The 27,703-nt window shown below is 33.6% G+C and overlaps 1 protein-coding gene and 1 long non-coding RNA gene across 7 annotated transcripts in view; one reads left to right on the top strand and one right to left on the bottom strand.

Moving 5' to 3' along the window:
* The window catches only part of LOC100371218 (partitioning defective 3 homolog), an 87,157-nt gene that overhangs the window by 13,563 nt on the left and 45,891 nt on the right, over nucleotides 1–27,703 (top strand). For 4 of the 6 annotated variants that reach the window (XM_085501483.1, XM_085501484.1, XM_085501482.1 and 1 more), the window contains exons 1-3: nucleotides 7,592–7,776; nucleotides 15,315–15,419; nucleotides 23,510–23,726. In XM_085501483.1, the coding sequence (XP_085357609.1) occupies nucleotides 7,651–7,776; nucleotides 15,315–15,419; nucleotides 23,510–23,726 (448 nt within the window). In that variant the 5' untranslated portion in view covers nucleotides 7,592–7,650. Of the gene's footprint in view, nucleotides 1–7,591; nucleotides 7,777–15,314; nucleotides 15,420–23,509; nucleotides 23,727–27,703 lie in introns of those variants that run through there. The other 2 variants (XM_085501485.1, XM_085501481.1) reach the window with 1 other exon arrangement.
* Nucleotides 1,824–11,778, bottom strand: LOC146740948 (uncharacterized). Its single transcript, XR_014929932.1, has 4 exons — nucleotides 11,616–11,778; nucleotides 10,110–10,182; nucleotides 7,037–7,098; nucleotides 1,824–1,960 (listed from the first exon to the last, which is right to left on the bottom strand). It is a non-coding gene; the product is annotated as an uncharacterized LOC146740948 (long non-coding RNA).

Raw genomic sequence — 27,703 nt, 5'->3', positions numbered from 1 at the left:
CTAGACGATGACAAATACAAAGCAGTGTATACTAAGTTCCTTTCATCTTCTGAAAAAAAAATCACAAATTGAATTGTCCTTAAAAAACTGCTGTAAGTATTAATTATGAATAATGGTATTGAGTTTGAAGTGGACATGTGACTACATGTATTATGAATAATGGTATTGAGTTTGAAGTGGACATGTGACTATTATTTTATATGTATTTTATAATCAGAGATACAAATCACATCTGATTATTGAATATTGCTTCTAGAATATTGTACATGTTTTTTGCATTAATTATTTAAAGCATTGACAGCAGTTTGTCACTTTGTGATTTAGCACACCATCCCTCTGTAACATTGACAGCAGTTTGTCACTTTGTGATGTAGCACACCATCCCTCTGTAACATTGACAGCAGTTTGTCACTTTGTGATTTAGCACACCATCCCTCTGTAACATTGACAGCAGTTTGTCACTTTGTGATTTAGCACACCATCCCTCTGTAATTTCATAACACCTGAGTCTGTTTTTGGGGAGACAAACATTTCTTGTTAAAGCCATAAAATAGCAGATGAATCTAATGCTAGCCGAATTTTGACTGAAACCTACATGTACATGGATGTCTGATTATGTTTGATGACTTGGCGTGTAATATTGTCATTCATCAAAATAAAATTTAAAGATACCATTCCATAAGAAGCTTACATAAGATGCCAATCAGACTGAGCCAGTGGGATTATATTTTCATTAACTGTGAGTCAGAAAATGATAAAATCTTCTTTGTTTAGCAATATACATATATTTAATTCCCACTCCCAATAACATTTTAATAATAAAGAAATTTAAAATATCCATCAATGCATTTCCATGACAACTGTTAATTCATCTTGGTATTACATGTATACCTAGAAAAATCAATGTGATTCTTGAAAATTTATTTTTTCTTTTTTTTTTTCTTCAAAAACAAGAATAAGTTATTACATACATGTATATGTAGCCTAGCTTTAAAGGTATGCAGATTAGATTATAAGAGTAAAAACTGACCCTTTATTTATCACTGAATGATATTTTGGCTGCTTTGTATGAAGTTTATTTTCATTGATTTTTGATGAGTTGAATATAAAATTACATCATGTATATAGGGATACACCACGGTATATACTATTTTCACTGGATACTGTTCCCACTGGTCCATCCTTTGAGTGAAAATAGCAGAATTATATTCAAAGTGGAAATAAAATAATTTTCAGTAGTGGATATGCAACATCTTCTGAAAAAATGATAGCGGTAAAACAAATTTCAACTGTTGGAGGTTAGAATAGATCTATTTTTAGATGAGATGTTCTGTCTTAACAGGTACTGCATTGAACACATGTGACATGAATTATGAAGAGAGATGTGTTTCTGATCAAGTGAGTAAGTCAAGGAGTAGTCCATCATAACATTGACACCATCTCATCTCAGTCTGATTGCTGTCAAATAAAATACACCTTAAATCAAGTAGAAACATATGTGTAAATGTCAAACAGATGCCGGTCATTATATTCTCACTACTAATTGACATATCGCCATAGCAACGGATGCAGTTTAAGGTTTTCATTAAAACATATAAGTTTACAGGCAAGATTACCTGACATTTCCATGTAATTGGCATGTCCATCTAAAAAAAAATATTTGTTACGCAAATGTTTCGATTCCCAGTTTGCAGTATGTTTGAATATCCCCTATTAAAATCTATGACTGAAATTCTTAAAGGCTTGAATTGTATCCATGGTGAACAATCTCCTTAACCATCTGTCAAGATTATTTTAAAGAATCTTTGTATCTTTTTTTGTTGTTGCAATGATTTACATTTTAAAGTCAACTTGACTTTCTCAATGGAATTCTTCAGACTTTTGTTAACTTCTATTATGTTGAACTTCTTGACTCCAAATTCACCTCTGATAAATTCTTGTAAATCACTTTCTTGAGTTACTGTTCATGTAGAAAAAAGTATTTGTGGTTATTATCACCTATAGTGTCTTTTCAGACATCTGTGTGTGTCAAAGCATTTATAAAAGGAAGGGTTTTTGTTAGAATTTTAGAATAAAAATTACCAGTAAAACTCAAATTCTCATGAAAAGTCACAATAAAAACGTGTTTTATAATAATTTTAAGATTAAAAAAAACAAACTTTTTTTAGGCTTTGAGAAATTCAAACTTCATTATAAAATAAAATGAAATATCAGTGTGAATTCCCCTAGCATTAGAGTTTTAAAACAGTTTTAAATTTCAAAATGAGTTCAGGAACTCATTAATCTCACAGGATAATCACATGCATCTAAAACGTCTTAAGATGTTCCTAATTTTTGTGGCAATTAAATCTAAAGAGAAGATTATATTGCAGGTTTTATGATATCTATATATTTTGTATTCTGGTGTTTTACCAGCTGCACTCCACAAGAGCAGACAGTTAAAATGTTTTTAGTAATGTTATCAATCAGATACAATAATAATTTTTTTAAAACTTTATCATCATACTTGTATGGTTTTGTATTTTGTATTTTACCAATATCAATACGAATACTATATAGTATATACTGTCATATTATAAATCCCAAATGTAAATGTGAACTTACCCAAATTTAGGCGATAAAGAATTTTGAGCTCAAAGAGTTAAAAGACGAGATTCTCAAATACAACTGGGATAATCTGATGCTACACACCTAAACATAATGCTCAACTGTGAACCAAATTATGAATATTAATATTTAGAGTTTGTAATATATTGCAGATACATGTATACCACTTGTGTCTTGCTTAAACTTATTAAAAAAATTCTGTAGTATAATGGTTAGTGTAAACCTTGGCTGTACTCTGTGGTAGGTATGAAAATATAGAATGGCTACATGTATGAAAGGTACCATGTCTGCTCTATTTTTTCACCTTTAAATTATAGAAGCACACGTAGCGAACCTAAAAAGTGCTGAATAATTAAAATGGACATGCTGCTGTTATTTAGTTACTAAAACTAGTAATAAAACAAATACTGTACAGTGGAAACCATGGCAATAAGAGCTATGTAAATGAAATCCATACAAATGTAACTAATCTGAAGTAAAATTGTGCATTATTCAAATTAATCACAAGCTATCATTTGCGTTATTGGCAACTTTTATATTTATATACATGTATTCATCTTCATAGGCTATATTTTCATCACCATGGCAATGTAATCTTTCTTTTTTACTGTTTTATATGTCACAGATTGAATAAGTGAAGGTATTTGGGTATCAAGCAGTAAATTGTTTGTTGCTTCATTCCTCCAAACTTCTTATACTGTAAAAGGATTAATTATTTACTGGGTTTTAATTTTGCGTGTTTCGCTGACTGGAAAATGTGCTATATTAAAACCCAGTGAATATGTACAATTTAGCATAGAACACATTATTTAAATTATAAAACAGTGAATTAAAACCCATTGAATATGCCCGAAATGTTTAATCAGTGAAATTTAAACACAGTGAAAATTAGTCATTTTACAGTATTACTATTCAGGATTGGGAAAAATAACAACTACCAAAAATACAAGGTTTTTTTGGTGTCTTTCCCGATATATACACTCACAGCCTGGATGGCACTTTACTTCTAAGCTTGCTATCAGCTAGCTTTGCCTTCTCATAAAAACTTGTAATTTTTAAAGTAAGTATTATTGTTATCAATAATTTCAACTTATTCTTCATAGTATTTGAACCTATGGTGCTAATATAAGACATTTTCCCTTGCAGGTAGATTACTCTGTACATGTATGTAGTATTGACAACAATCTAAGCTAGCTTCAAACCAACTCAATACAAAATTAAGTTTTTTTTTAAAATAGTTTTTTGTACCAGGCGACAGTTCTGGACATTGAAATCTCTAAAAACATTGACCTTTGAGAAAATTCCTCACTGTATTTTGCACCTGAGTCTAGCACTACTTCTTGTACATGCATATTTAACATTTGGTTGTGATTGTGTTTGATGATACATGTAGAATTCACTAGATAGATGTCAGTCTACATGAATTCTCAGTGGTTTCTAGTACATGTATAGCATACTGAGAAAATACATGCATACACACACAAAATAAACAGGTATAGTTGTATAAAGTGAAGTTAGAGTTTGTCTGGTTTAATGGCCCTCCACTTGAAGTCTATATACATATATATGTATATTTATTTTGAACTACATGTACTTGTATGACAAAGCTATATTTTTGTAGCCAGGCTATCTGAAAAACAAACTAAGTGCTTTAGTTAGACTCTGTCGTAGTGCATTGGGAGTGTTTGTATGTTAATTTGTTTCCAATCTTCAACTACACATATGTCATGCATGCAAAATAGATCAGTTCAGGCGTACCTTTATTTTCAAACCTGTTTTTGTTACATTCAAATAATATAGGAATCACTTTGAATTATTCTGGCATCACAAAAATCACTGTCCACTCAAGTAAAATGTTTGAACTTTCGTACTCAGTTTGTTTTGTTGAGGGTTCATATATCGTTCAGGGTTTATATAGAACGATCTATACAGCTACAGTCAGTTCTTCTATGAAAGAAATCTTAAAAACTCTCATTGCCAGTGTTCACTCAGTGAAAGTCTTAGTGAAACTTGTGTTGCTATGGAGATATAACCGAATACACACATGCACAAAATCAAAATAGTCGCCATAATCCACTTACTGGCAACGAATCCAATTTATTAAATAAATTGCAAATAAATTTTTGTTAGTGTGGCCAAATATGGTGAGTTACTTTGTTCTAATTTTCTTCTATGCACTGTAGCAGTACATGTGGTTACAATGGTGTATTCTCTGATGTATGGCTACAGGCAGCCATATGCTATATTGATTCATGTAATCCATTATGATTGGCAGCTTCATATTTTAAAACTATGATTGAAAAATTCTGGTCATGCTCCTGACAGACTAGTAGCAAGGTGTTACATTACTATATCTGATCCTTGTCAAAATTTAAATACTGACCCATGTAAACCAATACTGACCCATGTCAGCATGTAAACCAATACTGACCCATGTCATCATGTGAACGAATACTGACCCATGTCAGCATGTGAACGAATACTGACCCATGTCACCTTGTAAACCAATACTGACCCACGTCTCTCCACGTGAACCAATACTGACCCTTGTCACCACGTAAACCAATACTGACCCATGTCACCATGTAAACCAATACTGACCCATTTCACCATGTAAACCAATACTGACCCATGTCACCATGTAAACCAATACTGACCCATGTCATCATGTGAACGAATACTGACTCTTGTCACCATGTGAACCAATACTGACCCATGTCATCATGTGAACGAATACTGACTCTTGTCACCATGTGAACCAATACTGACCCATGTCATCATGTGAACGAATACTGACCCTTGTCACCATGTGAACCAATACTGACCCATGTCACCATGTAAACCAATACTGACCCATGTCACCATGTAAACCAATACTGACCCATGTCACCACGTGAACGAATACTGACCCATGTCATCATGTGAACGAATACTGACCCATGTCAGCATGTGAACGAATACTGACCCATGTCACCTTGTAAACCAATACTGACCCACGTCTCTCCACGTGAACCAATACTGACCCTTGTCACCACGTGAACCAATACTGACCATGTCACCACGTGAAGCAATATTGACCCATTTGACCATGTAAACCAATACTGACCCTTGTCACCACGTGAACTAATACCGACCCGTGTCAGCATGTGAACGAATACTGACCCATGTAAAATAGAAGTATTAGAAGCCTTGACTTTATTGAAATGTTACAATGTGACAAAGGGGATGCAGCTTCTAATGAATCATCTTTACATCTGAGAGTGCTGAATTTTTGGTTCTCAATTGTTGTGGCATCAATTAGTGATATAGATTTTAATACAGATATTACGGTACAAACTGTACCTGTACATTTGTATGTGCAATCATGGAGGTATAACCTCCATGGTACAATCTTTTTTATACATGTAAACTCATACTATAGGTGTAGGTCTTTATTTACAAGTAGAACAAGTTTCATTTTATTGTTGTTTTCGTTGATAAAGTAAAACTTTATTGATCACTGGGTTTTGATTGGCTGTTTTCCAACTTTCAGTTTATAAACTCAATCAGCTGTACTTTACATGAACCATAAAAAAATATAATGACAAAGTTATAAATTGAACTGCTTAACCATTTCTACTACTAATAATAGAAACTTATACTTGTCCTAGTGGAACCGTACATGTATAAGCAAACATCTACATTGTCAGTTGTACAATGTCGTTTTGTATTGCATTATTCATCGCCAAGTTCAAGTGTAGTTTTCAAGTAGGAACTAGTCTCTTTTTTATTAAAAATTATTTTTACCATAGAATCACTTTTCCATGTTAATTACGTATATATAGGGTAGTAATTTTTTACTCGCATATTCTTTAATACAGAAACTCATCTCTTTGTTATATGGTTAGCATGGATTAATTATAATTTCTTTTCAACCCCAACTAATGGATATGATTTTACACATGTTACACATATTTTGGTTCATGCAAAATCTTTTTCTAGGATAGGTGATTTTCAGCAAGTTGCACTTTGTGCACAAAATTGTAAAATACATTTTGCTACCCAGAGAAGTGTTGCCACAAAAGTCAAGCAGGACATTATATTTTGATTGGCTGCATAGTTAGGCATTAGGGTTGGGTAATTTACTAGGGGATCCTGATTTCGTTACCATCACTACCGATATGTTTGTAAAGAAATGTTCCCTCCACAGTGACTTATTTATAAAATTTGCATATGAAACAGTGTTAATTACGTCTATTATGCCCTTCATGGCGATCACCTTGATTTCATTTTATTAAAGGGGATCAGAGGTCACGCCTCAGCAGTGTAAAAGGTTATCTTCTGTGTACATTGTTCACTGATCACTGGATCATATCATGAATTATTTGGCATTTTGTTTTATTGCTACCACTCCCAGCCCCTCCCTAAGTAATCAAAGCATTGCACTCACTATCCATCTCTGTGTGTAATACCTGGAGGCACTGTTTATTGTATCTGTATACTGCCCTCAACCTGTGGATGGATATCAAGATTTCAGTCAGTTTCAATACATCTATGCATAAATATGTACGCTGTATTTTCTCTTATTATATGCGCACACATAAACCAAAAATTATATTTATTGTATGGTGAATTATTCTGAAAATATGACTAATTTTGACTATAGAACTACCACTACAGCTGAATTCAAATAGTAAACTAATCAACAGAATACAGTGTATCAGAGGTCAGAGTTCAAATTTATACTTTACGTTTATTCCTCTAATGGTAATATAGAATTTATATGATAAATTATATGTATGTTTTTATATAATATTATTTGTAGTGATGGAAAATAAAAAAATTAAAATATTTTTTTTAATCGTCCCTCATTCCGTACCAAAAATGCAACCGTTTGTCTTTTTAAATACCAATACGCGTCCTTGCTGTACTACCCCGTTGTTTTGCATAATATTATTTTTAGATTATTTTTATCACAAACAATATCTGGAGTACAGGTGAGATCTACCAGCGGGATGTTGTTTCCTCTACCGGTCTCTTCACTTATTTAGTAATTTATCGAAAATGGAGAAACTCAGTACATGGAATGCGTTCTTTTGGGAAAAGATTTATAGCGGATATAATATATTGAAGAAAACCACGGAATTGTCCAAAACATTTATAGTGAAACTGACTTGTTTCATTTTCTGGGTAGGTACTTTCAAGGACGATGTTAGATATGGGTTCTACATTTACATAGCAACATGTATGTAGATGTATGTTTGTCAAATTTGTTGTTTATTTTATCAAATTTTGTAATTCAAACACATTTTAATAGTGTGGTACATGTTTCAATGGTATGGGAATTTATTTGTTCATAAGGATGTTTAAAAGCCTACATGTACTTAACCTTACAACTGTAACCCTGTTTGGTGCCAGTTAGATTTTATTGGAAATTTTTTGTGGTAACTTCAACTGTCAAAATGACAGTGATTTTACACAACTACTCTTACGAATTGTATGCTAAATATATATGAAGTGTAAGTTTTATGTGGAATATCAGTTAGTGATACTTTGCACTAAAGGTCACTACTGTGACTGATACTCCCCATGGTCATGTTATAAAACCTGCCTTTGTTACTGGTATACTAATGAGGTATAGATTTCACATAGAAAACATGGACAACATGTTGATATGTGTAATGTATCCATACATAACATGGTTGAACATGGCTTTCTATCTTGAGTGCATGTAACCTAATTATATTATGACAACACCCAAATATCCAATCGAATAACAGTGAATCATAGGAATGTAGAAACATTGTAATTTCATTTAAAGTCAAAAGGAAAACTTACTCTACTCTACTACAGTGTATGTAGTACATATCTAGTTGAAGCAGACATAAAACTATAAAATCAATTTATTGTAGTCTCATTATGATACAACCAGTAATAAGTAACTGAATGTAATAAAGTCAAAACTGATTTTTCTTTACTGTAAACATCTTTGCTTACTGACTGACTTACATGTACTCTGTCTGAATCTAAACACTTGACATTGAGGGCTGGTTACTCCATACTACTAAAAACATGCATATTGAGAAAGTATAGTAGTCAGGACAGGTACTTGCATTTGGTGCAGGCTGTAGAATATTGGTAACATATAAATTATTCAATTAGTTTTAGTTTCCCTATTTTTGCTGATAAGTAAAATCTGCTGAATTGAAGTACTGCAGTCATTTTCATCGCATGTTTTGACATTCGTCTAAATAAACAATATATATCAAACACCTCGTCACATGACAACATGCTACGCTTTAAATCAACATGAGCTTGTGAAATTACAATAGACCTCCTTGTTTTTCACTGAAAGATCTGTGAATTTAACCCCAGTGAATATGCATGATTCATATATTTAAATTAATTACTCGTAAAAATGAATGCTTTCACAGTACACAGTGTATCAGCGTCATGACACAATACTGTATTATTGACAGGTTATGTAAGTAATGTAAATCACTTATTGTGACACTGGCCAATTTGACTGACCTGATCAGCTCTTTGTATACAGACTACGTGAGACATTGTTAAATCTACATGTGGGGCTATTCAGACTCCATGTGTTTTAAGATAATGTGTTTTTTACTATTTATATTAACACCACCACCCCCCAAGTGAACATTTTCACTGATAAAATCTACAAGTAATATAACAGCATGTTAATGTTTTTATTCTAAAGACACTATAAAGTAATTGTCTGCTGAAGAAATATTGGTTATTGACACCCTAATTTATCTGCTGTTAACAACTTCCATTAGAGTATAGTTATAGTGCTAATAACAAAGATTCTATTATTAAATTTACAACTCCGGAAACATCCAAAGGAGGATTGTTTTCATAGAAAATGACTAATGAGTTTTTTTCCATTCTCTTTGTCGTTATTTGAGTTTAATCTCCATTTACCATAAATTGCTAGATTTTTCATCCATAACTTAATTGTAGAAAAGCACATTCAGGCTTCATTGATGTCACTATTGAAACTCCATATTGATTTTTTCTGTGTTATACAACACCACTTTTAAGCCTTGTTCACATGTGAAATAGAGAGTTCAAGTGGTTTGTGTATATATTATTCCTTATCAGTAGGCTAAACTATTTCTGTTCATGAATCACGCATATTTAACATGTTTTTCATGTCTTTTCGCGCCCTTTATCAAAACCGAAACACTGTCACTCATGTCTCTGTTATTTCTTTTTACACTTTTGGGTTTGAGAGAGTTTCAATGTTGTTTAAACAGACTACCATTGTGTTGATTATCACTTTTTGGTTGCATGGATTTGGAATTTAGGAATGGACTTTATTTGAGCTGTCAAACAAAAAGCCCATTCACACACGTCATTGCCGACATTACAGCATAAATCTTGTTGTTTTGTGACATTCTGTCTATCAAGTTAAATTTCTCTGATCTTTTTAAAGGGAAATTAATAATTTTGTCTTGTTGTCGTTTTTCTTGTAGTGATATTGAGTCGATACTACTTACATGTAAGCGCCATTCGAGAGTGTTGTTTTAAGTGAGTTTTTTTGTGTCAAGACCAGCCCTTTGATTCCTGTTGCTGTTGAAATAAAACATAAAGATGGCAGAATCTTACCAAATTATTGTTTGAGACACAATTTCATGGGCAAAGTGGGCATACACAAGGCTAATATCATATAGAATTAGATACACATGTACATTTGTATACACTAAGTGTTGAGTGGTTGACATTTTGTTCGATCATGACTAAAGAAAATCACACTATTATTGGAAATTTTGGACACATAAAATCATCAGTGAGAGGCTGTCAGATAGAGACTTAGCCTCTCAAGATGACAACGTAATTGACATTTCACCCAGGAGCAACAGTGAGTTGCCATCTTGTACTGTTTTTCTTGAGGTTCACTTGATGCTCCTGGTGACCTGGATGCTACCCCACAGTCATCTTTTTCATCTGTATTTAACATACATGTACATGCTATGCTTTCAATGTCAACAGTTTGGAAATGGCTTTTACAAATTGACACTATAAGAAATTACAAGAAATGTTTTACCAATTAGAGAAAAGAGATTGCCAGTGAGTCTAATAGAACAAGTATGGTATGCATGTTCAAAATGCATGACTTAATTTGTAATATTTTAAGGTGGGATGTCAGGTTTCTCACTGCCCTGAAATATAATAGAGGTGTGCTACAAGTATCCCATGCCCCTATCCAGACAGCCAAAACGTAGAAGTAAATACCCTTTTTAAAGAGTTATGTAAAAATGTACATCTAGTCTCAAACTATTGGTTTCTTTTTATGCTTGTATACATAAACTCATACACAACCTCTGATTCTGTAGTCATATCAATGACAATTAAGGCAACTCAATTTGGACATACAACTGTATATGTTAACACAGTCAGTTCACACTAATTTATCATGTCATGTGATAGTGGACATATTGCTGTAGAATTTTCACTTATGTTTTTTGTTTTGTTTTATTGATATAAGAAATAATCAATTTAATACTTTTTCTATATTTGTTTCCCCCTATTATGTGTTCAATGAATGGTAGAGCCTTTTGCTATATTGATGGTGTGTATTTACATAGTAAGAAATCCAGATACATGTACATGTATTACACAGGATTTTCTCATGTTTCCTTTTCGCTTGAATTGTTGATTAGGGACACAGATGGCTGTACTAAGTGAACTCAACTGACATTGAACTGTATTGTTTGATGCTAGCAGGATACTTTGCATGAATATGGAAATGCTAAAGCATTCATGCAACAAAAACACATGTATTCAGCGTCACACAAGTCTGCACAATATGTCATCCATGCAACAAAAACACATGTATTCAGCGTCACACAAGTCTGCACAATATGTCATCCATGCAACAAATCTTGATGGCATCATCATCATTCTCATAAATTCAACATAAAATGTTATCCCAGACTAAGAATGGCTTGCAATAAGTATTCTAAACATCAATTACCGTGGATGTCCATCATGAATATACTTACTCTTGAGTGTAAACAAGCTGGGCAGCCATTCTGATTGACACTGCAGGCTTCTATGATACAACAATTAGACAACATGTCAGATATCCATGGGTGACCCACACAGTTCAAATAGTTGACATTCCTAGAACTCAGCTCTGATATGCTGGGAATCAGATCACTCTCTCTTATGCACCCTGCTGTACAGCATATCATCAGACTTAGACATAAACAAACTCTTGTTATAAACTCTTGGTTAACTTTGTTTTGCGAATTGCTGGTTATCACCAAAACTGGTACAAACGTTTGGAGTACATCATGAAGTTATAGTACATCTTCCTGTGTCCAGACTATGCTGTTTCTGTCGGAATACTTGCTTTCTCTAAAAGTAGCCATTACTGCGTGAATTGTTTGTGAGTATTCTCAACATAAAGCAGTTCTATTTCTTCGCACCACCGTACAATGTGATTGGGCTGATTAATGTCATGGTTGTAACCATATTGTTTTCAGATGTACACATGTAACGGTACTCTTAAACATTTTACTGATACAAATTTTCAGGATGTACTGAACTGCCCCATCTTGAAAACACAGAATCTCACTCGATTTGTCTTTCCTGACGTTTAAACGATTTGTCGTATCCTTCGTATAACTCATCGATTTGTATGGTCCAACCACCATCCGTCTACTCGTATTTGAAATATTGTGGTTTCACAGAATTGCTGAATTTCATAATTCTGGAATAGAATTCTTCATACATGTTTATCATTACTTGCATGCATGTCTACCATCATCCGATAAACTAGGGTAGTTTATCACTGTTTGTACCCTGCCCAAGTATTTATCACTTTGTACCACACCCAAGTGTCTGTTTCACAGATATAAGTGCTGTATTTTCTCTATCATAAGTGTATCTCTAATAAAAGCACACATAAACAAAAAAATGCTTGTATTATAAGTTATTTATATAAAAACTTACATGTACAATGATCATATACATGCATCTGACATTTATGTAAGGTCATATGTTACTTCTAGTGATAGAGAAAATACGGTATTTTACATCTGAATTGAATCAGCCTTATTATAGTTAGCTACTCCTCTGGCGCCTTAGGCAGAATGAATATCATGTTGTCATAGAGATGAGAGCGAACACAGAGACTGCGTTATCTGTTTTCTCAAGAATTGTTTATGTGATGGTTTTCTTAGAAAGGAATTATTTTGACCATCTCAAAAAAAGAAAATGGTTGTCAGTTGTTAATTGGCTGGTGGATGGAATATGCTTGCAATGTAGAAAGAAATTTATCTGTAATCAAATATTGATTAAATATGAGACTAATCACCAGTGTGATACGTAGAGACCCAACTGTTAATTAGTTCCATGGTAGATGCAAGTTCAAATCTAACCCGCTCCCTCCACTGCCCCCTGTCCTGGGTATTATCCCTCAGTCTGAAGCCAATGAAGATGTTTCATTTTCTAATGAATCACAAACAGATAAAACTTAATAAATCATTCTAGACTGTCTAATGCCTGGATAGCTTTATAAATTATGATGTTGTGCCATTATACACATAGAATATGGTGTCTATAGCAATATTCAATATATTGAAATAATACTTGCATTTGGATCTGCTACATGTAAATTTAAAGAAACGACTATTATTTCATCAACCACATCAAAAAGTCTGTACTGAGAGATAATTCACAGAAAACAGCCGTATTAATGTGGAAAGGATGAGTTTGTCACTGAAAGTAAAGTATTTGTGGGAAATATATCTGTGTATATTCTTCTTGAATAGTACAACTAAATTTCTGTACATGTAACATTAGCTGCACTTCCCAGCAGTATCCAATTTATAATCCAGTAGCCATCTTTAATATTATTGCATTTGATTAGTAAGAACATAGGCAGTAAAAATGAACTTTTAAACTTTTAGTTCCGTCTCCTGCTGGCATCTCGGAAGGGTTCTGTTGCTTCTGCTCTAAACATTCATTGTATTCATAGCAGGAGATAATTTCTGATTGACAAGCTGAACTGACATGAATGATTAGAGCTGATCAATATATTGTATTATAAGTAAAATTGTGTCTAGAGGAGAACATTTTCTGAAAAACACAGGTTTGCATTTTATGTAAATCAAACAATCACACAATTTGGCTTTAAGTCTTGATTGCTCAGACATCCCATAATATGTAAACTTTTTGAATGAAAACAGCAAATTTTTGTCATCTTTCATAAAAATAAATAAATGATAGTAAATATTCTATGACAATGAAAAAATGATTCAATTCGATAGCCAATGAAATATTATTTCCATTTAGTCCAAAATTAACCAAAAAATTATAGTTACATGAAGAGGGCATGACACTACACAAAATTTTGGCGGGACAAATTATGGTGAAAGCTGCATTCAAAATGTTGAATAATTTCTACAAAATGTTAAATAATGTAAAATGAGAGTGAATAAGAAGAATGAGAGAAAATGTATATTTTTTAGTTTTATTGTGATACAAAGGGCTATATTAGTGAACATTTTAAAGTTGCATTTTGTCTGGTTGTGACGGCATTTCTGAAAAGGAGACATTCCGAAGCTGAAGCCAGCAATAGCAATGCATTGAGGCATTTAGAGATGTCACAGCAGATGCATGTATGGTGTTTGAGGTGAATGAGTTCACTCTACTTTTAACTGGCTTGAGTCGAATGCTGCCATCTGAACTATTAATTCACTGAAATGCAGACATGTTCTGTTATTAAATGTTGGTGTTGTCTTACATGCTATGATATGGTACTCTGTTACTACTGCTTACACTTACATACATGTGAATGACACAGGTGTGTCTATGGTTACAATATTTCATATTTTAATGGTCTAGTATACAATACTGTAAAACCATTTATTTTCACTGACATATAACTTCACTATTTTGATGTTTTGATTCACTGTATATTAATTTCATGAATTTGTCAAGGAAACAATGAATTTTATTGTTATTTTACATGCTCATGTAGATATAATTTAGCGGATTATATATATCAGCGAAAATAGTGAATAATTAATTCATTTACAGTACAAACAAATGTTTGTCTACATGCACTGGTATTGGAGATGTGCTTTTAATATGGTCACATACCATACAGATCAGTTTTACATCAATATAGCACATAAGCCATATAGCACTGAATTTCATGATGTAGTGTAATGATTTCAGAATATCAAGATACATTGTATTTATCCAATATTTATATGCTACATTGTATATGTATCTGTACTTGGCTTTTAAGTCTAATCTTGAAATTTATCAAATTGGATTTTCTATTATTGAATATATCACAAATTTATCATCAGAAAAAATCTCATACATGATTTAAAAGAGTGGAATATACTTCAAATAAATTATGTTTTTCTGCCAAAATTGTACACATTTAAATAAATTTTACTATAAGTTATTAATTGATTTTAAACCAATTGGACATTTTCTTACTGGTTATCAGTATTCTGGAAAAGATTTTTGCAGATTTTTATCGCTATTAAAAAGATATAAAGTAGACTTCTATAAAAAGCAAAAAAAAAAAAACAGGTTGTTTTTAGTTTCCGCTTTAGACAGGTCTTGTGCCTATATTTTTTAAAGCACATGTGTTACTGGTCTTGAGATTTGTTTCACTCAGTTTGTGTTTCCCTACAAATAATTAACAATATCTATTTCCCTGATTTTCTTTACAGCCTCCAGAATACTGGGTGAATGTTCGAAGTTTAGAAAACTTGAATGACGGTGGAATTTTAGATTTAGACGACCAAGTATATGATGTAGCTGACGACAGAGAAAAGGTAATGAACAACCATAAACATTATTAAACGTGTATTTCATTCATTTGTAAGATTACTAGTATGTTGAAATTTCAAAAATGTAGTGCATATGCTTATGACAGAGATGTATCTATATGGTCAAAATATGTCATTTTAATAATCCAATTACAATAAATGGTTTATGTGTGTTTCACCAATATGCAGAAGCTACAAAGTTTATATGCGCTTCTATTAGAGATTCAATTGCAGTAGACTTTTATAATGTGTATTTCATAGTAAGATAAATCCAGAGTGCACACAATGCAGACAATAGGAAGTATTTCTTGTCCAGGGTTCTTAACTCATGTCTTAATACTTTGAGAGCCAGATTTTTTCCTGCTTGTAAATTTTATGAAAATAATTAAAAATTGTGCACATTTTCACTACATTTCATCATCATTTTATACCATATACGGTTTCAGATATTTTTTTTAGATTTTAAATCAAAAAGTTTGTAAATTTGTATCAACATTTCATTTGAGGAGAAGCAGACTGTACAAAAAATATTTTGTTAAGGGTGCCAAGAGTTGACAATGGCATTCAAAGGGTTAAGGTAATCTGTCTCAAAGTTTTAGAGAATGGAACTAAATAAAATACTGCTAGTGCTGGGCCTAAATGAAAATAAATATTGCAAAATTAGTGTGAAAATATTGTTTATAAAATAAACATGGAGATAAATATACTAGTATGCAGCAATAAATACTAAAACATTGAGAAACAAGATGATTGGCAGGGTCTTTATTGACTGACCTGAATATTTATTATTGTCCTCCATTCCAACTATATAATAAGTAGATTTTCTCACCCAGTTCACATCCTTGAGGTCTTTTCACTATTTACTAACACAGTTATTATTTTGATGACGTCAGTATCAACATTGTTAGTGGTGCATTGTACTCCCTTTATATCGACACTAAAAAACACAGGCACACACAATACAAGCCTTGACACTGTTTAGAGTGGAGGTCAATAGTCATAAATCGTTTGTTCCCTGACTATGCTGGATTGCATGAGGAGTGCCAAAGTTACAACCACAGTGAATGTTAAACAACTTCAAAGACATCAGGAACTTTATTAAGACTGTTAAAATGTAGTGACACTTAGGTGAGCAATGGATAACTATGTTTACCAACCATCTCATGGTAAAGTTATGAAGGTACGTTCTCCCCAATAATATTTTCAATGTCAGTTGTGTTTGCTTGTGGACATTTTTCGTTGATTGACCAAGTTTTTGTTTGTTTTAATTGCTGCCCAACCCTATTTTAGCTTCACTACCAAGCTAGAATAGACTTTGTGGTTCACTTATTTTTGAGACTCTCATTGTGTTCCTCCATTGGGTGCAAATTTAATTTCAAGTTTTTTTTTTTCATTGTTGGTTCACCTAGTATTGAGTTGAAGGACTGTATGCACACTCACGTTGTGTTGTCAAAATGACCTACATTACATTGTATCCTAAAATGTCTAGGTCTAGAAAACAAGAAATGCATTGTATATATCTTTATCGTTATCTTTATGAATATTAGTTTAACCCTACTCTTTATTTAGTCTCATTTCACAAGTGTACTGGGTAGAGAGACAAATCAACGTACAGCTGTTAAGGCTATTCTAGGATCAAAGGCCAATATGTTATATGTACCATTTCTAGTAATATATTTCAGTAAATTGCAGGACCCCTCCCCCCAATGTTCTGCTTCCTGGACATACAAAGATACAATGCATCTCATGAAAGAAGAAAAAAAAATTATAGGAAAAATTACAGAAAAGCAAGAAAAAAAATGTATATACCGGTACCATCCTGAAAAAAATCTAGCTCAAAACTATGAGAAGTAAAAAGGGGAGGTAATCCCAGAGTTTTTTTTTGTAGAACCCCCTAAGTAACTAACAAATCTCCAACAGATACTTCGTGTATTGCATTACCATGCGTTTCAAATTTCTAGAAAGTGGGAATAGGATATTTGAACATGGTTGTACTGATTGCGATTATATTTTGTGTTTTGTATTTATTATCAAATTACTCCATGCTGTGTGGAGCCTTGTGGCCAGCTATGGGTAGCCAAGTACCACAGGGTATTGTCTGTCATGTGATATCTGTGTCTGCATGTGTTTTCAACTTCAGAGTATACATACCGGTATGTGAAAAAAATACTTGTACTGGTTAGATTTTTAGATCATTGGGTAGTTACAAACTCATATATCTGGTGCAGAACATAATTGAGTTGATGACCTGACGTGACCTGACCTGTGAACAGTGTTTTGATACGTGTATTGGCCCTGCAATCAGTGTATTGGTATTATAGTCAGCCCTGCAATCAGTGCATTGGTATTCCTACCAGCCCTGCAATCAGTGTATTGGTTGTACATCCAGCCCTGCAATCAGTGTATTAGTATTACAACCAGCCCTGCAACCAGTGTATTGGTAGTACAAACAGCCCTGAAATCAGTGTTTTGATACATGTATTGGCCCTGCAATCAGTGTATTGGTATTATAGTCAGCCCTGCAATCAGTGTATTGGTATTTCAACCAGGCCTGCAATCAGTGTATTGGTATTCCAACCAGCCCTGCAATCAGTGTATTGGTATTCCAACCAGCCCTGCAATCAGTGTATTGGTATTCCAACCAGCCCTGCAATCAGTGTATTGGTGGTACAACCAGCCCTGCAATCAGTGTATTGGTGGTACAACCAGCCCTGCAATCAGTGTATTGGTGGTACAACCAGCCCTGCAATCAGTGTATTGGTGGTACAACCAGCCCTGCAATCAGTGTATTGGTATTCCAACCAGCCCTGCAATCAGTGTATTGGTATTCCTACCAACCCTGCAATCAGTGTATTGGTGGTACAACCAGCCCTGCAATCAGTGTATTGGTATTACAACCAGCCCTGCAATCAGTGTATTGGTATTCCAACCAACCCTGCAATCAGTGTATTGGTGGTACAACCAGCCCTGCAATCAGTGTATTGGTGGTACAACCAGCCCTGCAATCAGTGTATTGGTATTCCAACCAGCCCTGCAATCAGTGTATTGGTATTCCTACCAACCCTGCAATCAGTGTATTGGTGGTACAACCAGCCCTGCAATCAGTGTGATGGTATTCCAACCAACCCTGCAATCAGTGTATTGGTGGTACAACCAGCCCTGCAATCAGTGTATTGGTGGTACAACCAGCCCTGCAATCAGTGTATTGGTGGTACAACCAGCCCTGCAATCAGTGTATTGGTGGTACAACCAGCCCTGCAATCAGTGTATTGGTATTCCAACCAGCCCTGCAATCAGTGTATTGGTATTCCTACCAACCCTGCAATCAGTGTATTGGTGGTACAACCAGCCCTGCAATCAGTGTATTAATATTACAACCAGCCCTGCAATCAGTGTATTGGTGGTACAACCAGCTCTGCAATCAGTGTATTAATATTAAACCAGCCCTGCAATCAGTGTATTGGTGGTACAACCAGCTCTGCAATCAGTGTATTAATATTAAACCAGCCCTGCAATCAGTGTATTTGTATTACAACCAGCCCTGCAATCAGTGTAATAATTGAGTGGTGAAATCTTTTAATAGTATGGTTTTGTAGCTCAGTGCCTGTACTGTACTGTACTGTACCGACATACAAATACAGGTAGAGGTATAAATGTGGGAGCTGTTTAAACTCCTACAATTTAACACCTTTTGAGCTAGTCAAAGAAACAAGGAACCCAGACTCAAAATTGTATGGAAGCCCAATCAAGAATAGATTACCAGTACAACACAAGATGCAAGGTGAAGCATGATTCAGAGAGCCATCATGAGTAGAATTGATGGCATACTTGTGATGGCATTGTGGGAAATGATGAGGAAGATAAATACCTTGTAAAGTGTTATTGTAGCATGAAATGAGAATTCAGAAAATAATTATTGTGGCAGCTACAAACTGTATGCAAGCAAGGCTCAGAACCTGGGAAAAGTTCTATAAGCATTGGGTTCCCAGGCACTTCTTATTAGGGTCACTGACATTATGTTATCATGTATGTGCCATACTAGACTGACTGTAGATTTGAAAACTATGATGGAATTAAGTTCATGTACAGGTCATTGATCACTAATTGAGGAATTCTTGCTTGGTTGGCCAAACATAAAAAAGTTTGTAAAAACAGATTAAATGTCTGTTAAATAAACATGGTTAACTAGATAATCTGCCAATCCTAATAAGGGGTGATCTACCTATTTAGGAAGTACTCAATGTTATTGATTGTACATCCATTTTTATTGCGGATATAAACCTTAATGATTCCATTGAAATCACTTGCAGTAATTTAGACTAGTACCGGTAGTATGAACAGCCCATGGTGCATCAACATCATTAATTCAAACAATTTTCTGTTGTAACAGACAGATGATTGCATCTTATGTAAATAATTTGTCTTAGAAAGGAAATAATCGCTCTACTGTGCATATAAACAAGGTGCATCATGGGAGCACCACAATGCATCATGGGAGCACCACAATGCATCATGGGAGCATCACAATGTATGTAGGGTTTCATTCAGTAAAACATTATGTCAATGATTATGCATTGTTGTTGATCTATATCATTGTCATGGCAACATTTAAGATTCAGTCAGCTGTGTTACCGGAATGATTGGATTAGGTTAGGGATAATCCATATTTAAATTGTTAAGTACTCAATTACTCTAATCTGTGTTAAATGAGGAAAAGGGAGATGCTTTTTGAGCCTAATACCCCAAAGTAAATGTCTGTAGAGAGCTCTGCACTAATATTTGCATTGTTTTGTTTTTCTTGTTTGACTCTAAGTGCTTTCCTGGTTAGGAGTGTTCTCAAAGTTTGCCAAAAAACAAAAGGCATTTTATGTAAAATCATACATTCTGCTTGCATAAATGAAAGTAGGATTTTTTTTAACTGACTATAAATGCAAAAAAAATACTACTACGAAAATTATAAGTTGAAGTTCATGACCTAAAATGGCCCTTTGATGACCCCTCCCAAATTCCCTACAAATGAAATGCCTTTCGTTTTTTGGTGAATTTTGACGATTTGATACTGTAGTATTTGGATTAGTAACACTAAATCACATTTTAATGGTCTAGTATAAAATAAAAGTAGTTTTTGGTTTATGTGCACTTCTAATAGAGCAGATACATATGTCATGTATTTCATCTTGTGATGACACTTGTTTTATTGGACTTTATACCAAACTATTTTATCATTAGCCCCTTAAAACAGAATAATTGACTGCTATTTATCAAGAGTTAGAAGCAATTTACTGACATTTACCTAATTGATGTAGCTGACAGCTGATCAATGTTTAGCTTTTTTATGTTCTTGATACCATGTAGCCCTTCCACAACCATTGTCAGTCAGAGTTTCAGCTAAATGAAATATTCAAGGTTTTGGCCGTGATGTCTATTGTATGTGGACATTTTTCAAACAGGGTGAAGATGGCATTCTGAAGAGTCATGGAGAAAATTAAAATATGCCAATGTAAAACAATTTTATAAACAATTTACCTTTCTGTAGGTGGTGACATGTTTTGAAATGATGAATAATTCCATTAATAATTAATCTTAGCAATTGGTTGCAAAAATGGATATGAAAAAAACCTGAATGAATGAATGAATTGAAACTGGTTATGTAGGTCAATGTTGTATGTTTTTATGTTCTTTGTATTGAAGGCCTGTCAAGTAGATGATTACTGGCATAATAAAAATTGTCAGTTTATTAAGTGCTTTGTACATTATTAGACTTTGAAATATATACTGGTAGTTTTAAATAGTTGTCCTTGTAATGTAACTGATAGTTTTAAGTGTCAACTAGAGTTCTTAGTCAGGATCAATACTTTTTTTGGCATTGACAATTACAGATTCCATGCACATAACTACATTAATTTGAAAGATTACCAAGATTCAAATATCAAACTCAGAATAATTGATTACTGTACTATTATTTGAAACTTTTATACAATTTGTTATGTTATTCTTTAAAGGGATATTGAGACTAATACAGTACATGTAGTATTAATTGCGGAACATGCTGGCTAGTACTTTTGCTTACATATGTTGCTGTACTGTTATTTTAAGGAACTTTTGTGCAAGTCGTATGTTATATTATTTTATGAGGGACATTTAGGGAACATGAATATTTTTTTTTTGTATGTAGTTATGATGACATCATTGTTTTTGTCCATTTTGGTCAGAATTGCTCCCACCTAATTTTAATCGATATTTTTCAAGCAACATGTATATATTCTCACATTGTTTCAGGAATTTCATGAAATCAAAAGTGAAAACAGGACAAACAAAGATTATATTGTGGTACATGTTGTAGCTCAAAACATTATTTTTGGGTTATTTCCTTGCTTATGATGATGGTCAGTTTTGATGAAGTACATGTACGGGTAACCCACTACTATATCCCGCTCTATGAAGTACATATACGGGTAACCCACTACTATATCCCGCTCTGTGAAGTACATGTACGAGTAACCCACTACTATATCCCTCTCTGGAAGATCAACATTTCGACATTGAACTATGAAAACAGACAAATTCAAAATCAAGTCATTACATTTTTTGGGACAGATGTTTGATTCACCCCTTTCACGCACATCTCACTGTGAGTGGAAAATCACCTATTAGTTTGTTACCTTCCCTGTTTTTTTTGGCGCTTTAATATTGTGAAAGTCTACAATAGTTTCCCTATGTTTAGTAATATAATACTGCGGGGGAAATTAGAGGAGATTTCAACCAATTTCATTTCCTGTCATTTTATTGCTTCAATAGACGAGTCAGAAGAAATAAATTACTGTGAAAGTGAAACCATATTAAACCTGAATTGAATTGTGATTGGTTAGCCGGTATTTTATAATGAGAAAAATGAAAACATCTGATTCTCACTGTTTATGAATGGCAATGGTCTCCCTTTTATGATAATTACGTTCCAAAATTTAAGCCTTAGCGCAAATACAATGTCTGTCTGCTAACTTGAGTTACCATATTTCTTTTATTAGTAGTGCATATTTTAATGATCCTCATTAAAATAAATATACCGTACTAGTATTTTTGGTGTACAAATAAATGTATGTACGCTTCTAGTAGAGAAAATTATGCGGCATATGGTAACTTACACCTTAATAAAATTTGGAAGCTAATACATTTGTATTTTTTTATTATAGGCTTTCATATCTGTCCAAACTGTTTATTGACAGATCACAGTGTTTGGTTTGTTTGTTGCTAAGGCAGCTGAAATGCTATAAATCTTCTTAGTTGTGTGGGAGATGTATATATCTATATCTGAATTTTATGAGTTATGAAATCGCATAATTTTGTAGAAGTGAAAATTTTATGTGGGATGTTTACGACAGGAAGTCACAGTGTCTTTCGTGAAATAACACCCCATGAAATTGCAAAAATTTATATTTATTACAGTAAAACTTGTGGTTTGTGTGCATTTATTGGTTATGTTGATACAGCTACAGTTGATACAATTGTTGTACATGTAGCTGGTACAATCAAGAAAACATGTGTGGTCATTACAGATGTTTAAATCCAAAAATTGTTGTATCAACCCAGATCATTTTGGAGTTGAATCTATAACAGGAAAAGTGAGCAATCTGAACAAAAATCTCTATTAGAAGCGTATCACAAATATGAATGATGGACATAACAAAAATTGCACTGTACATAAGATTATTAAAATTTGACTTATTTTTATAAACTAATACAACAAATACTATTTACACATGTCAATTGCATTTTGATTTTTGAGTTTCTGCAACAACAAAGATGAATCATATCGGTGTTGCCTAGTAACGCTATGACATCATTGTACCATACCTCTGTCATACACATGTGCATGTGCTACTAATGCAGCAAATATATCTTATTTACATGTCTATAACATCATAGTATGTCCAAATATGGATAAAGGTATGTCAGTTATAGCGCCCTCGATGTGTAATCTTAATAACAAAGTTTACAGAAATACAAACTGTTTAAATCAATTATATAAACTTGGAAACTCGTTATATCTAATAAAATACATCAATTAATGTTTATAATTTGTTTCTTTTTTTCCCTAGCTTTTAGCCATTTTTGAGGAACAAGGTCGACCGCTTCCACCACATAATGGTGGTGATGGTACAAGTGCTAGTTCAGCAGGAACTGCTAGTCCCGAAATGTTTCACAGTGAAATAGGTAGTGTTTTAGCAAGAGATCAAAGAAATCAACAAGTAGGATATCAAGCTTATAATATACATGATGTTGATGTGGATGTTACCAGTAGACTCCAAGTAACAGGTGAGGTATTCACATTGTTTTTGGAACTTTGAATGCCAATGTCTACTTTTTGTGCATTTTGTAGAATAATGGGAATGTTTGTTCGTTTGACCCAAAACTAACAAAGAAATAATACAAAAGTATTCAAAGTTAAACTCGGCAAAGTTTTCGTGTGAATGCAGAATATATACAATCATTGTTGTTTTATTAAAAAATATCTAGAAAATGAAAATACCCAACAGTCAGTGAAGGAGCAATCGGAGGATAGGATCATCAGACAGCAGAATCCGTTCTGAAGTTTTTGAGATTTTGGTTACTCAGTCTGAAATGAGATAATTAATATGTAAATTAGCTACTTAATATGCATAAACATAACCGCAAAACAAATCATTACCTATGTACTAAATTTGATCAAAATCTGCTATTGGGGTTATTGAGATTTTGCCTTATACATACAGACAGACAAACAGACACACTAACTCATTACCTCATTTGTGTACTTTGCACACACAGGAACTAAAAAGTATACACAATTTTACTCTTACTGTTTACAAACATGCCCAAAATTGTTATCTAATAACTACTATGTACATTGTCTTACTAGTATATATATACTCATAATTATTACATGTACAACTATATGCAAATTATCTGTCATTTGCATGCACTGTAATTGGAAATCACATATTTTAATAATGTTACTTGAAATATGGTTTAAATTGCTACGTTAGTTTGTCTAGTAAATAGTCCTAGAATAACGTTCCTAATCAGTGTGCAGTCAACATCACCGATGAGAGAATCCAAAAAAATCAAAAAATCATCATTTGTCTGCACTTCACTACTTTGAATAAAATGGCTCTGATTGCATGTCAAATTTGTAATGATTACTCATGTTTGTGTCAGGATTTTCATGATAATCTAATCAAATTTGAAGGCAGAGGAAAAAAAAAGTTAAAGGTCATTTGTGAATAAATACATGCCAATCATTGGTAATAACTTTCTTTAGTTACCTGTTTATAACTTGCTTTCTGTATTTATGCATCAAACGTCTTCGCACATCAGTAGACGGTTAGTTAGCGTTCTGCATTTGAATCGATATTCACCTTTATATATCTGCTCTCAGTAATCAAGGATCAACATACTTGTGGCCTATTAGCATGATAGAAGAAATTAATTTTTGAAAACCGAACCTCAGTTTATGTGTTTTTACTAAATTTTTAAATCAAAATGGCCATCAGAGTAAGGTTTTACACAATGTGCAATTTTTAATTGTTTCCATGGAAATGGAGTTTTTCTTTTTAAATTTTTTATTGTCATTTATTTATTTGCTTTGCAAAATATCGAGTGGATTGTTTTAACACTTTCTGTGTTTTGACCAGTTATGCTTCGTCCATCTTTAATACAAGTGTATCAAATGCTTTTACCAGTTTGTAATGAATTATGCACTCATAGCCAAGCTCTGACTACTGAGTGAGATAATCAGTCCAACATCTATTCATCACCATACATGAATAGGGCAAATTCACAATAGGGTTCCTTTATGCTAATATCAATTGCATATTAATGAGCTAATTTGCATATATAGTTCTTATGATTACTGAGTCACTTGTAGAGTTACATACTGTAGAATACTTTATTTTCACTTGGTACAGTGGCCCCTCGCTAAGTCGCGGGTGTTGGGATCCAAGCAAAAACCGCGACTTATCGAGGGCCGCGACTTACCGAGGGACGTCGTGAAAGAGGGAGGTCGTGCATTTAAAAACATATAAAAAGCACATATAAACCCTCGGTTTAGTTAATTGATGTATCATCACATGTGTCAGGCAGTATTCGAATAAAATCATGATTATGTTTGCTGTAAACATTGCGTTGATTATTTTGTTTGGGTCTGATATTATGTGGGCCGCTTGCTGTTGCTTGCGACTTCGACGGTAACAGCTTCCAAAATAAACCAGTTTCATCGCAATTATAAACATGTTCATCAAAATAACCACCTTCATAGATAATTTCTCTCAGTTTTTCGGGAAAAGTTCCGACAGCGTCAATGTTCCCAGATCGAGCTTCGTCTTGGATTGAGACTGCGTGTGTCGATAGCGTGTCTTCTTTGCCATCGCAAGAACCACCCTGAACTGGCCTTAAATTCAAAGTCGTCATATCTGAGTTGTATGCTTTGCATTGGGTGATGGGACCAGATAGTGGAGTTCCGGCAGACCGTTCTTAAAGAAACGTAAACAGCTTTATCGGTGTCATCATTGTCGGACACTTTCGCTTGTTTTTCTGTTCAGTCCCGCCTCTTGGTCAACTTTGAAAACAAATTTACTTTTCATTTTTTACCCACCCACGAATAGTGGGCTCAACCACGTGCAACCCTTAACTTGGTTTGACACGGTCGATCGCCGTGAGTTTATGGCGTACGAACAGGCTGTATACATGTAGCTTTCGCTTTGACATGCTGCTCAATTGAGAAATAGAGATCAGAATTCTATGAATTCAACTCATTGTAGCGAGTTTTTGTAAAGGTATACCAAAATGGGACCGGCCAAGAAGTACGTACGGTCACTACTCGACACCCCTGTTGACACCTTGAGTAAGGCTGCCGTCACCCATTGCGTCTCAGCAATTGACGGACAGTAGGTGTTAAGTTGTGTCTTTAACGGTTAGTTAAAAATACTATGCCACGAAACATTAGTCTTTGTACTTCAAAACTGCTGTCAAAACACAATAGAAATTTTGGGAGCCATCCAAGTACCCGCGACTTAGCCGAATCGCGACTTACCGAGGCACGACTTAGCGAGGGGCCACTGTATTAATTTTCTCTATTTTCGCTGAAGGAATGATTCAACTTGTCAAAAATCAGTGAAAATAAATTCCATACAAAGTACCAAAAATGTTTTTTCAGCGAAAATTAATTCTAGCTAAAATAAAGTATTTTACAGTATCAGATGTGATTACTGCACCTATTCTGGGTTACTCATGCGCACGGTCATTCATATGATGGTTTCTCAATCTTCTACATGCCAAATGATGTGGTCTTACTGCTTTATTTTTTATTTTATTCCATACCAACAAGATATAAGTTTACTGTTTAACATTAATTAAGTAATGCTTTCAAATGCTACATCAAAGCTATCATTCCAACATTCTCAAAAAACAGTAAACAAAATATTTTCTCATTCTATGTATTAACCGGTATGTAAAATCGAGAGAAACAAAATGTGTGAGGGTTATATTTCAAACTTATGTGTGTGATGGTATCTTAGAGATTGCAAGCTCATTTTCATATACCGGTAGTCGAAACATGTTATATGTACATTTAAGTATTTTATTGGCATTGTACAGTATCTGGTCACATATATATTATACTTTATTAGCCTCATAGTCACTTGTTTACTGTAAAATACTTTATTTACTTTATATTAATTTTCCCTAAAAAGTTTATTTTTACTGATTGTTGATGAGTTGAATGTAAAATATAGTAAAAAAGGTATATTCACAGGATTTTATCTTCATTGAATTGTCCCTTCAGTGAAAACAAAGTATTTTACAATACATATTCACTAATTTATTAGCCTCTCAGTACCTTGTTACATTTGTATACTACACTTTATTAGCCTCAAAGTACCTTGTTACATGTTTACTATTTATTAGCCTCACAGTACCTTGTTACATGTTTACTACACTTAATTATCCTCACAGTACCTTGTTTAGCAGACATGTGCATGACTTGGATGACAAATTAGGTAATCTTATCTCAGTGGTTTTAACACTTTCAATTTCACAGGCAGCATCATAAATTTTCGTAATCCTTTGAGTATCCATGTTTGATGACTTTATTAGACGTACTTGTAGAGAAGTAATTGTTATTACAATTCCTTCTTTGATGCTTTGCCTTCACTTGCAGAAGACATTCTCTTAATTTAAATTTAGCCTAGCTGTTTTAGGAATATTTTACTGTGTTCACCAGCATACTGGAATACACCTGTACACCGTATTAATAC

The sequence above is a fragment of the Saccoglossus kowalevskii genome, chromosome 7 (genome assembly GCF_978046115.1).
Source record: "Saccoglossus kowalevskii chromosome 7, keSacKowa6.1, whole genome shotgun sequence".
NCBI classification, from domain to species: domain Eukaryota; kingdom Metazoa; phylum Hemichordata; class Enteropneusta; family Harrimaniidae; genus Saccoglossus; species Saccoglossus kowalevskii.
This window is presented reverse-complemented; position numbering and strand designations above follow the sequence as displayed.